Source organism: Sorex fumeus, unplaced genomic scaffold, assembly GCF_029834395.1.
Source record: "Sorex fumeus unplaced genomic scaffold, SorFum_2.1 ptg000122l, whole genome shotgun sequence".
Taxonomy (NCBI): domain Eukaryota; kingdom Metazoa; phylum Chordata; class Mammalia; order Eulipotyphla; family Soricidae; genus Sorex; species Sorex fumeus.
In genome coordinates, this window is record NW_026606179.1 from 12,290,137 (window position 1) to 12,307,591 (window position 17,455).

The following is a 17,455-nucleotide window of genomic DNA, read 5'->3' on the forward strand; positions in this document are numbered from 1 at the left end:
GAAGAACTTTTATTTTGCTTCACTTTTAGGATACAGATCAAAATCCGCATTGCACACATGCAAGAAGTGCTCTGTGAATGATGAACAGACTGACTAATAATACAATTTGATTAAATTTTTCTGGGAAGTACACTATTCAGTTTGGCCAACTGCCCATGTAGCATGAGGCACTGGGACAGAGAATCCCAGGCGCGCAGCCTGAATGTGCACTTTGTAGTGGATTTGGGTAGATGCCCAGATAGTCTTTGTGCATATACCACCTAACAACTTTCTGTGATGTTCTACATGACTTTCATTTCTAAATATTTGATTTGATTTCACTCTCACAAGTCACATGTGAGTGCTAAATTGGAAAGGAAAAGTGTTCCTAAGCGAAGAGAATAAAATTATTATCTTCTCTCTCGTGACCCTATTCTTCTCAACCTGAACATGCGGAGGCAATGACAAGACAAAGCACATCAATTTGCGGAGCAGTAAAAGGCAAGCTGGGGTTCATAGATTAAGGCAGACAACAGAGAAAATTATTGCTGGAGGTTTTGTCAAGTTAGAGATTTCTGGAGGGCACAGAAATGTAAAAAGTGAAAGGAGGAAGTGGACGACTTGAACAGGCTTTCATTCTGCTCCAACAGTGAAGGGTTCTAGGAAGCATGAACCCTGTTCCATGATATCATCTTTACTGCTCCATCAATTGATGCCTGATGGTTTTGTTTTCTTTTTCTTTTATTTATTTAACTTTGTTATTGAATCACTGAGATAGAACCTTACAAAACTGTTCATGATTGGATTTCAGTCCTATACTATTCCAACCCCTCTCCCTCAACCAGTGTACATTTCCCAGGACCAATGTCCCCAGGTTTCCTCCCATCACACCCCCCTACCCCCACCTCTCTCTCTCTTTCTCTCTCTTTTTCCAACCCCGTTGAGGAGTATAGTTCTCTATATTGATTCTGAAAGGTTATATAGATTATCACTTACCTGCTTTTAGCCCTCAGATCTTGTCCACAAATATTGTTCACAGAGCTTATTGTCATACTGGTCTCTTCTCTATCTCTCCTACCCTCATCGATGGTTTCTTAAAGCAAAAGCTTTGGGTCTAATTCAAATAGAAAGACTTCCTCTGGCTCTTGGTACCACTCTAAGTGACCTCACAGAGGTCACTTTGTCAACTACCCATTATACTGACTTTCCCAGAGTAAAAGACAGAGCAGGTAGGATTATCCTGCCTATGTGCACAAAGAGAAAATTGCAAGAACGGGGTTTCCCACAAAAATGATTATCTCCAGTCTAGTGTGCCTTGCTCTTCACTTTGATCTAACCATGACAGAGAATTTTGATGGGAGCACATGAGTCTATCTAGCCAGTCTCAAATTCACAAATTTCAGAATTTAGGCATGCTTGTTCCCCTATTAAAATACAATCTTATGCTCATAGATATTTTGATATAGTCATTACCAAATGGGTGACTTTGCATTGATTTGTTAGTCTGAGTGTGAAAGTTGATGAGCATTGCTGATATGATAGCTGACAGTGGGGTGGAAGGGGGAGGGTTTCCGTGTCTGAGAAGACCTACCAGTGAGAAGTGTATGTGTGTAGTGGGTGTGATTAAATTTAACTTTATTCTGATGTTCTCTGCCAACTGTGTCAAAATACCCTTTTAATTTTACTCTTCCTTATAGGGTCCTCACCTGGAAATGCTCTGGGCCTCTTCCTTCCTCTGTGATCAGGAGTGACCCCTGGTGGTTCTCAGGGTATCGATGATGCTACAATTTTGAAAGTGGCAGCCACACACCTAGCAAGCACTTCCTCAGCCTGGACACCTGCAATACTGGGAAAGCTCTTACTCATGAGCCCCCAACACAACTCTCTGATCTCCACACCTTGGTTTAGCCGCATTTGGATTAAAACAATATTATCACCATTACTTGTAATATTTTATCCATTTAAGAAACATCCATCCATATTTCTTTTTTCAAAGTGGGTTGCATTATATGCCGAGCAGTACACAAATCAATGCAAGCAACGTCACCAAGATGCAATGAATAGTTCATCAGGATACCAGGGAGAAATGAATTATCATAAACAATCATCCCCCTGGCATGCACTTTTGCAAAGACTGAACGATGATCAACATCTATGTGAGATCCAGAACAATCTAGAACTTCATTCCCATGGGAACAGCTCTGAAGGAAGATCTTTCATCTTCTCCTGGTATATTTCATCAAAGGTTTCTGCTTGTGCCACTGTGAGGTGATTTTTCCAGTCTCCAGATACACCTGATAAACATAAAAAAGGGACTCTGATTAGATGATTTCAGCTCTGCTGACACCAAGATATCTTCTCCTCTGCCAAGTACTAATGCAGAAAAGGAAAACTAAGAGCAAGTCTAAGCAAGTCTTAGCAAAACTAGGTCATGCTGTGCTAGGATTCTTCACTTTACTGAGTGTAACTGGCAAGGAATGTGAGAGAGCCATTTTTCATTTCTTTTTTATTTGTTTATTTCTGGACTACAACTAGCAGTGTCAAGGTTTCCTCTTGGGGCTTTGTTCAGGAATCACTCCTTGGTCAGCTCAGGTAGGTGTTGCTGCACCAAGCCTAGGTCGGCTGTATGCTGTGCAAGTGACTTCTATCTTTTCTCTTGTTTTCTCTTCAGTTCCTTCTGTTCTTTTAAAATACTGAATTAATTTTCTTCAGACTAATCTCGACCTGGAGGTCACTGGCCAGGATTTCTATGTCAGAATACTTGGGGATCTGAGGGATATTGCTCTCCATGAGAGGAAGTGCTCCTCCCGGTAATTACCCAAACACACTTTTGTCCACTATCTGCTTAAAGGATATAAGTTGTAGCAATCTAGGGCTGTGTCTTAGTATCTTATTGTGGTAATAACTCCTTATAGAATATATCTCCAAATCTAGTTCTGAAGTCCTGAACAGGGAATGGGAGTCACTTCAAAGACAGAAATTAGCCCGGCACGCACCTCATCCTGCTCTCCACAAAATTATCGTCCTCTCACACCAGAAAAATGTATTCTCACCCAGCTGCCAAAATGTTCCCACCCTCTAAAGCAATAGCTTTCCTCAAGTGGTCTGTGATTCAAGTTACCTGTTTTCATATGCAACATCATGAACTGCAGAACACAGGTCTCTTTTCCAAAGGAAAGAATCAGAATCAAGCCAGACATTGCAGAAAAATAGTAGTTGACTAAGGGTCACTGAGCAGGGGCCAGAGCCATAGCACAGGGGTTAGTCCTTTGCCTTCCACATGGCCCTACCAGTTTCTATGTCTGGCATCCCACAGGGTCCCCCTTGAACCACTAGGAGTAATTCCTGAGTGAAGTGCCAAGAGTAAATACTGAACATCACTGGCATGGCTCACACCATCCCTCATTTCCACCCACCCGAAAAAAGAGTAACACATCAAATTCTCCTGGATTTTAAGCATCAAGGAAAGCCTCTAATTCCTGCACAACCTCTAGGCCACCATTGCGTGTCACCTGACACCACAACCCTGGGTGACAGCCTGGCCTGGCTGAGTATGAAAATCATTTCCTTCCTTCTTCTAGCCTCACATCCTTGAAGCTGGAATTTTCCAAGTCTTAATCACTTAATCACTTAACTTCCCATTAGTCGTCGATTTGCTCTTGCGGGCGCCAGTAACGTCTCCATTTGTCCCTGTCGCGTGCTAGTGTAGCCCAATGGCATCTGTTCTCTCTGGGAACATGAAGAGCCTCAAACCGATCGTTCATGATCTTGACGAAAAAATCTGACCATCTGGTAGGTGGGCGGCCGCGCAGTCTTTTGACATCCCGTGGAATCCAGTCGGTAACAGCTCTAGTCCAGAGGTCGTCTTTAAATCTCATTAGGTGACCAGCCCATCTTATTTTTGACACCTTGGGAAATGAGACAGCGTCCCTGATTCGTGATCGTCAAAGGATGTCAGAACTCCAGATTCTTTCTCTCATTTGAGTGAAACGTGATATTCCAAGCATAGCTCTTTCTATTCTTCTTTGGGAGACCTGAATAGCATTCTCATCCTGTTTGCATAGGGCCCAGGTCTCTGAGGCATGTGTTAATGTAGGAAGAACAGTGGAATCAAAGAGATGTGCCCGGAGCCGGAGGTTCTTCTTCCTCTTAGCTATTTCTTCGACGTTCTTGAAGGTCTTCCAAGCCGCTCTCTTCCTCTTGCGCAGCTCGGGTGCCAGGTCATTTGTCATGTTGACTTCTCGACCTAGGTACACATAGCTGTTGCATTCGGAGATGGTCGTTCCGTTGAGAGCGAATGGGGCATCAGGAACGAGGCTGTTTCTCATAAACATTATCTTCGTAAGATTCAGCTGTAGTCCAACCTTTCCACTCTCACGGTCAAAGTCGGCCAGCATTTGTGCCGCTTAACTGATGTTTGGTGTTATTAAAACAATGTCATCAGCAAAGGGGAGGTGGTGTAGTTGCCGACGATCTATCTTCACTCCCATTCCTTCCCATTCCAGTCGTCACATGATGTTCTCGAGGGTGGCACTGAAGAGTTTCGGTGAAATGGTATCACCCTGCCGCACCCCTCTCTTGACATCAACGATCACTTCTTTGTAGAATGGTGAGATCCTAGTAGTGAATCCGCAATACAGCTCACGGAGGATCCTGATGTATTGGGCTTGAATGCCCTGATTGGCTAGGGCCTCAATGACCACTTCCTTCTCAACAGAATCAAAGGCCTTCTTTAAATCAATGAACGTTAAACAGAGCAGCATCTTGAACTCCTGAGAAACCTCAATGAGCTTGGTTATCGTCTGGATATGGTCAATGGTGCTGAATCCGTTGCGGAACCCGGCTTGCTCTCATGGTTGTCCTTCATCTAGTGTTCTGCCAATCCTATTTAGGATGACTCGAGTGAACAACTTGTAGATGACAGACAATAGGCAGATCGGGCGAGAGTTGCCAATGTCATGGATGTCTCACTTCTTGAACAGTAGTACGGTGCTGCTGGTTTTCCATTAGGACGGAACCCTGCATTCAGACAGGTAGCGAGTGAAGAGCCAAGCCAGTGTATTGAAGAGTACTGACGGCAGGTTCTTCAGGTGTTCAGGTCTGACCTTGTCTGGGCCGGATGCTGTTCATTTCTTTACTGATGAAATGGCATGTCGGATTTCGGAAGGGAGAACGTTGGGAACGACATATCCATCCTGTGGAATTTGGTATGTCGGCAAGTGGACATGGCTATCGAAGAGATTTGAGTAGAAGTCATGGATAATCTTCTCCATTGCCATTCTGGAAGATGTGATGGATCCATCAGGACGTCGGAGGGCAGTCATCTTGGTCTTGTATTTGGCGAAGGACAGGCGGGCGTTACAAATACTTTTCCCGGATTCTGCTGCATCTACCAGTACTTTTGCTCTTCTCTCTTTGAGGTCTTCCTTGATCGCATCTCTGCACTGCTTTGCGAGCTCGGACGTTAGCTTGCAGTTGCCTGAGGCATGCGCCAAACCACGCTGGCGAATTAGCTCAAGAGTTTTCGAAGATAGGCGATTTTTTGTGGCTCTCTCTCTCTTGGCGTTCCTTTCACATTCATGGAGGTGCTGAACCAGTCGACCGTATTCCTCGTCAATGTTGTCAACAATGGCATCTTCCCATGTTGCCGCAATATTGCCAAAGAGTTCCCAGTTGGTGGTCATTCTGGAAGTTCTCTTTTTGAACTTTGCAGCCCTTTCTCCCCGCTCTGCAAAATTCTACTTCTACTTCCAAGTCTGTGCCTGAGAAACTCTTCATCTTGAGCCCGAGGGTAGGGAATTCATCAAATTTTATTACACAGATCTGACAGAAACTTGTAGGAACACAGTCTTTTTGCAGAGTAAAAAACCTGATCTGTTCTCTCAAAGGTTAAAAACTCTAGACATTTATTAGTTCAGGACAGTGATAAGACCATGGCCAATTTCACTCTCTTCCCCAGGTCTTTCAGACTGGTCTGTTTAATTTTGGTCAGGAATTCACTAGGACCCCTTTGTAAGCTGAATATCTGCGTGCCAATTTCTTAGAAGAGGGATAGATCTACTGACATCACAGAACTCAGATGATCCCAAAGCAGGAATTAGCATCTGCCAGTGCCTGTAGCCCACGTCATAACTATGAGAGATTTTCACCCAGGTCAGCGAGAAGGGCAATGAGTGATTGACAATGTCCATGCATGAACTCAAACTCTTGTACTCTCTACCCTGTTGTCCTGCCATACACATAGCATTTTCCTTTACCTTTTCTCATCATGGTTGATGTCTTTAGATCAATAGCAACACCATCCACAAGAGAATAATTGGACATCTTGTTGTCTTTCATAGCCTGGAAGGAAGAATTCTCGAGGACTGAATCCAGGGCTTCTGGTCCTAATTCCATGCCCAGAAATCGACAGATCTTCTGCACACTGTTTCTTTTGTCCTTGAAGAAGACCAGATAAGAACAATGATTTGAAAGATACTAGAGAGGAGATGAGAGGGAAGTGCCCCAAAGGGAGATGGGGATTAGGTGCAGAAGAGCATTTGGAAATTCAAGCGCCCAGAAGCTGGATAGACTGGAAAAAGTCAGAAGAAACACAGAAAGTGTTAAGAAGGAAGGTCCGCCCTGTTCTCTGAGAGGTAGCTGAGCCCTTGCAGAGTCCAGAACACAAGATGCTGAAAAGACTTCAGACACCTGTGGTCAGAGTCACTCAAGACAGGTCCAGGGAGAAGATGACACGGTGAAAGGGATGGACTCCAGCTCTCGTGACTCCTTAAAGGGTGTCAGAAACACTCCAACTGAGGTGCATACACGTGCACAGTGTCATCCTGCACACAGCGTTACTCATTTCACTGGTTACACGAAGCACCAGCGGGAGGTGATGAGAAAACGGATGTTTCTCTTTGCTGTGACTCATGAACCTTAGTCCTTTCAGAACCAAGAAACTTTCTACTTTGTTTTTTTCCATGAGTCGTGATTGTATTTCACAAGATAACTTCTGACATGAGAAACGATGTCAGGAAAGTTGTTTTGGTGACTGGAAACTTCTTCAGAGGATGAAAGGGAGTGGGTGTCAGAAGGAAAGTCTCATGTTAGCGAGGTATTTTGGGTAATAGGGAATAACTCCAGATACATCTGGGCAGCTCAAGTTGCTTCCACAGCCCATCATTCCCACCCCCATGAGCAGCACCCCCAGTGGACGACCCAGTACCTATGTGACTCTCATGCATCATCTGTCTCTGCGCGGACTGTCACTCTTTCAATGTTGTTAAAGGGAGCAAAGAACCACGGTAAAGAGTAAGGAGTCTGGGGAGAGCTCTTCCAAAAGGGGGCACCCCTGGCACAAACTGTCCTCTCCCTGGGGACCTACCATATATCGGCAGAGATGTTGGTTTGAGACACAGATGAGGATGCACAGGAAATAAGATGCAGATAGTTTGGGGGTTTGACCACAAGAACCAGAGTTACCCTTTTCAGCTCTTCATAACTCAGCAGCAGGAAGTTATCCCGACCTCTCATGGACATCCAGCCATGAATATGGTCGAACCACGATCCGTAGGGGACTGCAGAATGAGGAAGCAGAGAAAGAAGAGGGTCTCACATCATGCTGCTTAGGATCCTTGATTGTCAAAACTCAAGCAACATCGCTTGTGCCTCTTCACACTGGGGCCTTTCCTAGGAGTCACTGATTGAATGGGAGGATGTTGGAACTTGCAAAGATATAGCCCAAGATGTCAGGGGAAGTCGGGTTCTTTCATCCAGGTATTGGATGAAAAGCTGACCTCCAGGCTCTACCCCCGGGGAACAAGGAATGGAGGACCAATACTCCATGGTGTCCAATAGGTCCTGATGCTGGAGGTTTGTGAGGCTGCACTCTAGCAAAAAATTGGGACCTAGAAAAGTTGGGCTTCATACTGACAAACCGGGTGCTCATTTGTTGGGAAGACATTGAGTTACCATCTGGGTGTAACATGAGTTCTCATAAAGGACTCTGACATCCTCTATCCAACTACTGTATTTTACAGTCACTCACCATTTCCTTCGAGGAACCAATCAAAATATTGTTCCATTGATTCTGCTGCTTGAACATATTTTAAGCCTTTCCAGAACAAATGTCCAGACACAATAACATCTCTGGGATTTCTAATGACATAAATCACCTTCAATAGAAAAAGGGGACAAAATCAACCATTGGAATGATGTTCTATCCTTCCTATGAAAATTCATTCATATTGAGGAGCATCAGTTTAAAACACGACTGTGTTTCCAGTGTGCCACAGAGGACATCCTTGTGGTCTCCCCTCAAACTCGAGCTTCCACACAACACCAAACAATCCCTCCCATTACCTAAACCTACTCCTACTGAGTTAGTAACCAATGTTATTAATATTAATTTTATCTATCTAAAGTCTTATATTCATTGATCATTTGAGGTGCATGGGAGGGGGCTGTTTGGAACACACATCAGTTACTCAGGGTATACTCCTGGCTCTCCTTTCAGGAATCTTACTCTTGGGCTTAGGGGACCGTATTGGGCATTGGGAACTGAAGTTGGATTGCACTCGTACCAGCCTCACACTCTTCCTTCTGCACTATTGCTCCTGCCCTCTTTGCTCATTTTTAATTTTATTTTTTAAATATTTTTAATTTTTAATGAATAATCATGGGATACAGTTACAGACTTATGAAATTTTGTGCTTCAGTTTCAGTCATACAGTGCTTGAGTACCCATCCCTCCACCAGTGCCCATTCTTCACCACCAATGTTCCTAGTATCCCTCCCACATCTCTACCTTCCCCCACCCCGCCTCTGTATCAGGCAGATTCCCTTTTTACTCTCTCTCTCTCTCTCTCTCTCTCCTTTAGGGTGTTGTGGTATGCAGTGCAGGTGTTAGGTGGCCATCATCTTCGGTCTATACTCTACTTTCAGTGCACTCCTCCCATTGGAGCGGGTCCTCCAAGTATCCGTTACTTGGTGGTCCCTTCTCTATCTGAACTGCCTTTTCCCCCAGCATGTGAGGCCGGCTTCCAACCCGTGATTTTTTCAGTTTTTCAACAAATTAATAAAATTATTGTAAGTTACTTGTCTTTATTGTTTGATTTGCTTCATAGAGCTTAATACTGTCACACTTCATACTTGTCAAAAAATAACATTTGCTATTTTTTAGTTTGGTCGTCTTCCATTTTACATGTTCATCTATCTTCTTCTATAATCCAAGAAAACACCATCAATACAAAATAACTAGGTGTGGGGAGAGCGGGATGGTGGGGAGAAGATGGTGGGAGCGTACCTACGAGAGGCCAGAGATGGCTAGTGCCAACGGCACTCAACTCTCTGAACAGCGGGCAGTGCAGTCACAATATATCTTCCTGAAAGAATGTAAGTGTCTTTTAAGTATTCTCCCTCAAAGAGTGCCTTTCGCAACCAGACTGGCACCCGCCATGGATCACTGCCTAGGAATGTGATCCCTGAAGAAGGCTTCAGCGTGGCTACAGGTGCCAGCGCTGTTGGAGGATTGGCGGTCATGTGCACTATGTCAGCAGACCACTGCAGCCACACAACTTCTGTGTGAATAAACAATGATCTTCATGTCCAACCTGGCACCACCGTAGCGCATGGGTCGTTGAGCAGAGGGGCGCCCCAGGTTCCCGCAATGGGGGGCAGGCTCGATGGCCCCAGCTACTCGCTTCTGCCAAGGCATCCCTGCCGCCACTGATCCTTCATCCTCCACAAGATCAGCTCTCACAGCAGTGGCCAACGGTATCATATCTCGGAGGAAAATCTTCCTGAGCTCCAACTGCCTGGAGACTGGACTCAGGATAGGGGCAAATGCCCTCTGGGAAGGTCCGGCTGGACTGGTTGTGGCCGCTTTCCGAGAGTGCCCAACTCACAGAACTTCTGGCCAGCATTGCTACTGCCATCACCCCTGGGGCCCAGAGGCTGCAGCGCAGCAGTTGGGGCAACTTGGACCTGCTGGGCCAGAGTATCAGCAGCCCAGTGGTGCCCCTGTGTTTCCTGACACCCCAAAATTTGGTGCTATGCCTCTGCCTAGACTCCTTCAACTATGAAAATAGTTTTCTAAAAAATTAGGCTGCCAAAATTTAGGTATGGTGTAGACATGCCCACCAACCACCTCTGGTGCTGCCACACAAACTCTTTTATTGAGCTTGCTCCAGAGACTGTCTAAATAAATCTCAAAAGAGATTTTTTTAAAAAGCTTCAGGAAAATTTTAAGACAGGTGCATGACTGAATCCTCCAGTGCACCTGGGGGATGTGGGAGTGAGTTAGCCCAGTGCATTCCCAGCGCCTTTAGCAGCCACTTGCTCCCACAGTCCAAAATCTCCACCATCCCCTGGACCAAACTCCAACATCAATGGACAGACCTCACCAAGATATTAATCTGCTAGAACTTTGGGTATGCTGGCTTTATGACTGAAATATCCAGGCTCTTTTGCAGTTGTTATGGGCTAATTCCTCCCACTTTTCTGCAATTCCAGAAGCCCTGGCAGTTATGTTCAACCCAAAACTGACACTCATTTACAAACTCCACTCCAGTTGTACCTTCTCCAAATAAATACTGAACTTCTTGAACAAACACATTTCCTCTCAGTACCTGTATAGCAAACCAAAATGCTCAAAAGGAGAAAGGGAGAGGTTGAGAGAGAGAGAGGAGAGAGAGAATTGCCTGCTATAGGAGAGAGAGAGAGAGAGAGAGAGAGAGAGAGAGAGAGAGAGAGAGAGAGAGAGAGAATTGTCTGCTATAGAGGCAGGCTTAGGGTGGGTGGGACGGAAACTGGGCACATTGGTAGTGGAAAGTGTACACTGGTGAAGAGATGGTAGTTGCAACATTGTATGACTGAAACCCTCTAATGAAAAAAAGTAAAAAAGAATCCCAACAAGGTTTCAAAGATACCCAGTCCTGGATCTCCATGTTACTGAATGCCAACATTGATACTCAGAGTTCCCCCTGAACTGAGTTTGGGAGACAGAAGGGCTTCCAGGAAAACAGAAATCAGAAATCCTAGAATCCAAAATACCCTTCACTTCTCCATTGTTTCATTTCAGGAGGAAATGAGGGGATTGTGAGTCCAGGACACAGAGAAGAGGTCCAGAGATGAGAAGGCAGAGGTGCGCCTGTCCATCTACATGGACTTACTCTTCCTCACTTGGCTCTACTCTTCATTTCAAACTGACTTTTGTCTACAGATACACAGTTTATTATTTTTTTGTCTGATCTATGTGGGTCACTTGTCATTCCCATGTGAGATGTGTTAGACTGTTGGACTTAATAGACATTGGCAATTAGTAGAGATAAAGGGGCAGAAAATTCAGGGAGGGGTATCAACCACTCACCCTGGCTTGCAGTTCATTTATGAATGTTCCCAGCAGTTTCCTATGGATGGCTCTTTGGGCTTCAACCTGACCTAATGGAAGTAGCATCTTAAACAGAGTGGGGTGACATAGCACAGAAAAGAACTCTTTATTTGTATTTTAACTTAGCTATCAGAAACCCTGTGAAGCGATTGAGAGACTGCACTCAGAAATGCACAGTAACGTCATCCAATACAGAATCACAGACCCCACTTCAGGCCCTTGAAAGAAACTTTGCATCTCCACCACAGTCTCTGCTAACCTCTGGGCATAGCGACATTTAAAAAGCATTGATCAAATATATGAGGACCATTGTGCACTCACCTTCACTTTGGCATTGGAGAATGACTTGGGCAGAAATTGGATTGGAAGGTGGGAAGATATAAATCGTGGGCCTTTCTGATCCTTTAATACCTTAAACCCTTCGTCTGTCTCTATCCAGGGGGAACGATCCCAGATTGGCACAGATTGAATCCACTTGGGATCGCCTTTGGAACGAATCAGGGAAAGAATCTCTATCATCCAGTTTGTTCCTAAATAAAGGACAGAAAATGATGATCAGACATCTTCTTTGACTTTTAAAAATGCACTGTATTAAATATGGAACAAAAAGTCACCATTTTCACACGTGCACCCCAGTTCTATCAACAAAAATTAAGATCTGAAAGCAACCAAATGCCCGCAAACAGATACGTGAATGAAAAAGACGAGAACTGTACAGATAGTGAGGAATCCTAGTCATCTGGTAGAAGAGATGCAGTCCAATTGTTCTCATCTCATGAGGGAGTAATGGAGAAATTAAATACCAGGTGACAGAGACACAGCATTGAATTCCGGAAGATTACAGGTCGCCAGAGTTCTCTCCAGACCCCGTACAGAGTTAATTCCACCAGGGCACCTCAGATGGAGTGGGTGTGCCCTCTCTGCTGGCTCCAAATGAAACCCTGGTGGCTATGAGCTTCCAGAGGAAAAATGCAGGTGCTTGGGTTCAGGGACTAAGACTCCAGGTCACATGGTAGCACGGGGATTGGCCCTCCCTTCCTGTCTTCCTGCCCACTTGGGGTTTCTAGACATCATGCCCGCCATGATCTGACGCTGGGTGCAATCACAACGCATCAAGGGCCTTGATCTAGAGACTCCCAAATGAATCTCAAAATGAATTAGCTCCCTACAGAGATGTCTCTGGACCCCAACCATTTTATATATGAGAATTCTGGAAGTACATGGACGCTTTCTCAGCCGAGTTACCCCTTATGATAATTATAATAAGCAATAGAAAATAAATTATTTAGAATCTGCCCCTCACAGGCAGGTTTGAATGGTGGTGCAAAAATTTAAAATAATGGTGGTTCGAAGGTGCAGTGGCGGTGAGATTGTTGTTGAAATATTGAATGTAGTCAAGTATTGTGAACAACCTTATGAAAATAAAATTAAAATAATTAGAAAAATAAATAAAAATAGATACCAGGTGATATAGCCGATAGATAATCAAGAAAATAAGGAAATAAAATAGAGGGACTCCTGGATGGCTACCCCTTAGCAGGCACAGTTTTGATTTTACCGAGGAGGCAGTGGGTGAGCTGTGGTTCAGGGGTGTTGGAAATTTGGTGTTGGATTTGGAATGGTTCAGTGTATCCCTAAACAGAAACATTTATTGCTCTTGAAACCCTCTGGTACCTCAGTATGCAAAGAAACAAGCAAGGGTCACAGTACTGGGGACATGCTTGGAGTTCTCTATGCGAGAAAGTCTTGACTTACAAGAAGGAACATCGTACCTGGTTATAAACATTCAAGCAGGACCTTCTACTGAATCCATATAAACTCTCCCTTTTCCCTCCCTTTACTCCCTATTCACCATTTATCTTTTTCTGTTTTCATGAGCTGCAGAACAGCAGGTGCCCTGCCTCAATGGACCAGAACGATAGTTTATCATTGTGTGGCTTGTCGTTAGACTCATTACAGTCATCTGGACTCAATACTCAGTTGAGAGCACACAAAATCTTGGGACTGTTTTTGAATTTCACTTTTCATAAAAGGATGAAGAATATGCCCTGAGATGTTGGTGCTACCTTTTATCTACATATTACTAAGGCATTTGATCTTGACTTTGTCTCTGCCTCTGTGCTAGTGGTCATTTATATGCACTTATCCCGTCCCTGAAATCAGACTCAGTCCTCATTTGTTTGCCTTCCCTCATAAATAACATCTGGATATACATAGCAGCCTAGCAACACAGCTTCAGGACACACCTCGGAAGACATGCAAGCCAGGATAAATCTCAGGGGTACACGCATCTTTAGCCTGAATATTATGGGGCTCCCTTAGGATGGGGAACAGGAAAAGTCCCTTCCTGATTGAAGCCCAGGCATCTGCACCTACCTCCCAGAGCTGGAGCCATAAAAAGAACCCAACTTCACGGCTTTAACTCATCTCTGAAGAGATACCAGGCCAATGAAAATTCTAGGTACATAGGTTTTTGGCCTGAAAACTCTGAGTTCTTCTTGAGTGGAGGAAAGCAGCCTCACCCATCCTGCTGTACTGTTGGAAGTCCCACAGGCAGCAGTCACATCCCACAGTCACTTTCTTATAACCAAGACCCAGCTTTACAGTCTCAGGAGAGATGCAAGCGAAGCCAAGTTGCTGAAACCAATCGGTCCAGTCCTACAGATCCTGGACTTCTGGAGTGTGCAGTTACATATGGGGCTGAGCAACTCCTTCAAATTCTATAATACTGACAGCCCATTAGAACACACCAACTTAAATAGGAAAGTAACGTAGAAGTCAACAAAGCTCAATTTAAAAAATCAATAACAGAGAAGCTCAACCATCGAGAAAACAACTTGGTAAACCCTCAGACAAACATTTTGACCCCATTGTAAGACATAACTATTTTCACAAATTTTGTTACTGCAGCATTATTTGGTAATTCCATTTTACTACTGGGTTGCAGCAAAAATATAAATCAATTATTTTGTGCCTGCTAAAGGGTGGCCTTTGTGGGGTTGGAGGGGGGAGCAATCTAAGAACTGTGGTAGAGGGAAGGTCACAATGGTCATGGGATAGGTTTGGAACACAAATGCCTGAAACAACAGTACTATGAACAACCATGTGAACCACTGTGTCTATATAAATCTTAAATAGAAAAAAAATAAAATAAAATGATGAATAGCATCTGGACAGGGGTGTCAGCACAATGGGCTAGATCAAATGTCAGACATTCTTGAAGGCTGAGTGAAATAACTGCATAAACCACCCTGTTCCCAGAAAACCTGGGAGAGTCTCCTAGATCCCTAGAAATGCTATGATTCCCACCAAAGAAATAACACCCGCATCATTCAACTAACTCACTCTTCCAAACCTTTTATTTCCTGACCATTGCTCACATTAATACCTTTTCCTGAAAACAACCTGTTCAATAAACAGTTTTACATGCATTATTTTTTAAAGTATATATATATCTATATAGAAAACATCATGATTTACCATATTGTTCATAATAACAGTTGTTTCAGGCATTAAATGTTCCAACACCATGCCTACCTCCAGTGTGACCTTCCCTCCACCAATGTCCCTGATAACCCACCCTCCATCTCAACCTCCTCGCTTAGAAGGCACGACAATTTTACTTCCTATGGTTTGTTACAACACAAAGGCAAATGGAATTACCCAAACTAAGGTCAATAAAAGTCCATTGGTTTTCACTGTTATAATTTCATAATGGAGTTACCGAATCATTGAAAAATTCCTGAGCAGGTTGGTGCTAGCTGATCACATTCATTCTTAGTACCTCAATTTATATGGTACTTTTCTTCTTTTTAAATTGTCTTTAATTCAAACATCACAACTGAGAAGTGAAACTCTACTTACAGGACACAACCTGATCACAGGACTATAGGTAGTGTGTAGTGATGCCGCTACAGTCCCAGCTAATCAACAATCAACCTCCCTCTAGGTCTTTGATGAGCTCTCTCTGGATTTCTGCATCTTGTCTTTAGTTAAAACACTTGACATGGTCTTAGATAGGTCCTAGATAGCCCTACCCTAACCCTGTTAGGATGTCTCTGTAAAAGGCCCACGTCCAGTTCCCTGGACACTGATGGTCTGGCCTGTAGAAAGTCTCTCTTCGTTCCCTAATGCCCACAGACAGAGCCACAACCCGTCTCTGCAGCGCTCCAGCTGCCTTACCTGATTTAGGGTAGGTTAGCAGCAAGACATCTTCATCCGTAAACAAAAAATTATGCCACTCTTCTGTCATGAAAGCAGGTGTGAAAACCACAGTGGGAAAAAGTACACCATTAATCCTTTTATTTTCACCAGACATTCTGGTTGCCTGTCTTTGGAGGAATGTGGTATCCACAGTTGGAGGTTACTTGATTGATTGTAATATTCACATTATGATTAAGTTCAAACAATCTCTAAGTCCAACGGTCATGATATTATGCAACTGTGGTCAGTCTGGAGATATTATGTGGAAATATGAGCATGAATCTTGAGAAGGAAACTGCAATTCAATAACATCCCGAGAGAGTAGGCTATGGGGTGCTTAAAATTTTTTTAAAGAATGGTTTTAGAGGCAAAGTAATTAAGTGGATCAACATAGAAAGTATCATGCTAAGTGAAATGAGTCAGAGTGAGAGAGAGAAGGACAGACATAGAATGACTCCACTCATTTGTGGAATATAAAGTAAAGAATATAATGGGAGACTAACACCCAAGGATAGTAGAGGTAAGGACCAGAAGGATCGCTCCACAGCTTGGAAACCAGCCTCACATCCTGGGGAAAAAGGCAGCTGGGATTGAGAAAGGACCACTAAATAAATGATGTTTGGAGGGCATGCACAGGATGGGAGATACATGATGAAAGTGGACAATAGACCAAACTTGGTGGTCACTTAATACCTATAATGCAAACCATAACACCCAAAAGAAGATAGAGTAAATGGGAATGTGCCTGCCACAGAGGTGTGGGAAAATAGGTGGGAAGGATATAGGGAAAATTGATGGTGGAGAATGGTGCTTGGTGGAGGGATAGGTTCTCAATCATCATATGGCTGAAACATAATCAGGAAAGTTTGTAAATCTGTAACTTTATCTCACAGTGATTCATTAAAAAAAGGAAAAAATGTTTAAAAAGTGGCAATGTAGAAAACTGCAAAGATAGAAGAGAAGGAGGATGAGGCAGAGGAGAAAGAGGAGGAGTAGGGGGAGAGGAGACACAGGAGGAGCAGACGGAGGAGGCGATAATCTGTGAAAAATACTTTTTTATGTTTTAGGCTTCATCTGCCTTTGGACCTGTAATTTGGGCACCTGCTGATGCAAGGTGGGAAACAAGATTGAGGTAGGGAACACTGAGACCAATTGCAGAGAGCCAACAAGGTCCAGAGAGCAAAGCTCAGGGCAGGGGAGTGTTGGGGCAGATCTGATCATAGTTCCCTGGCCATGTTCCTGAACGCTTCTGTACACAAGAAATGTACACACACCTGGAATTCTCCCTTGGAATTGAGTCAGCTTCTTCCAGAAGGGACTGAGATGGGATTGGAAGAGCAGCTGTGACTCAGGGGGGAGCCTCTCAGCCACCAAGTCCACCTTCACCTCTGCAAGGCCTGAGTGCACTCAAGTTCCTGCCCTCCTGACCCTCCCTGCCCTCACACCCTTTTATTACTCTTGTTACTACCGGGAAGATTCTGTGTCCTCAGCACCTGGCAGCTTCCATGAACACATGCAATTAGAGGTGAAGGTACAGAGGAGGAATAGTATCAAGTACATCAGTGAGAAATCAGCCTCTTAGTTATAAATCCAAGGTCGAGATCAACCTCTAAGTAAAATAAATCTACTTTAGTTACAATGAGGGCAGCAAAGGTTGCAATCAGGCAAGAAGAAAATAAGAAATTATCATGGTTTGCTTTTGTTTTTCTTTCTGTTCGGGGGCCACACCCAACAGTGTTCAGGGCTTACTCCTGGCTCTAAACTCAGGGCACTGGGAACTTAATGGGATGCCAAAGACTAAATCCGAGTCACAGTATGCAAGGCAACTGTCCTACCTGCTGTGTACCAGAAATTATCATGACTTTATTACTATACTTGAAAAACTTTTTGTGACTCTTCTGT

The 17,455-nt window shown here is 43.9% G+C and overlaps 1 protein-coding gene across 1 annotated transcript; it reads right to left on the minus strand.

The window, feature by feature from the left end:
• Positions 1 to 1,927: 1,927 nt before the first annotated feature.
• LOC130044153 (sulfotransferase 2A1-like) lies at positions 1,928 to 16,548 on the minus strand. Its single transcript, XM_056136750.1, has 6 exons — positions 15,533 to 16,548; positions 11,672 to 11,880; positions 8,009 to 8,135; positions 7,444 to 7,538; positions 6,237 to 6,417; positions 1,928 to 2,273 (listed from the first exon to the last, which is right to left on the minus strand). Exons 1-6 carry the CDS (start codon positions 15,666 to 15,668, stop codon positions 2,161 to 2,163), a joined length of 861 nt encoding a protein of 286 aa, XP_055992725.1. The 5' UTR covers positions 15,669 to 16,548; the 3' UTR covers positions 1,928 to 2,160.
• Positions 16,549 to 17,455: the final 907 nt, after the last annotated feature.

Excerpts from the sequence above, each read along its gene's own strand:
- LOC130044153 (XM_056136750.1), bottom strand. The coding sequence starts at position 15,668 with ATGTCTGGTGAAAATAAAAGGATTAATGGTGTACTTTTTCCCACTGTG. Across the intron at positions 7,539-8,008 it reads TTGGTTCCTCGAAGGAAATG|TCCCCTACGGATCGTGGTTC; the intron begins GTGAGTGACTGT and ends CTCATTCTGCAG. Across the intron at positions 6,418-7,443 it reads GTTATGAAGAGCTGAAAAGG|GACAAAAGAAACAGTGTGCA; the intron begins GTAACTCTGGTT and ends GTCTTCTTCAAG.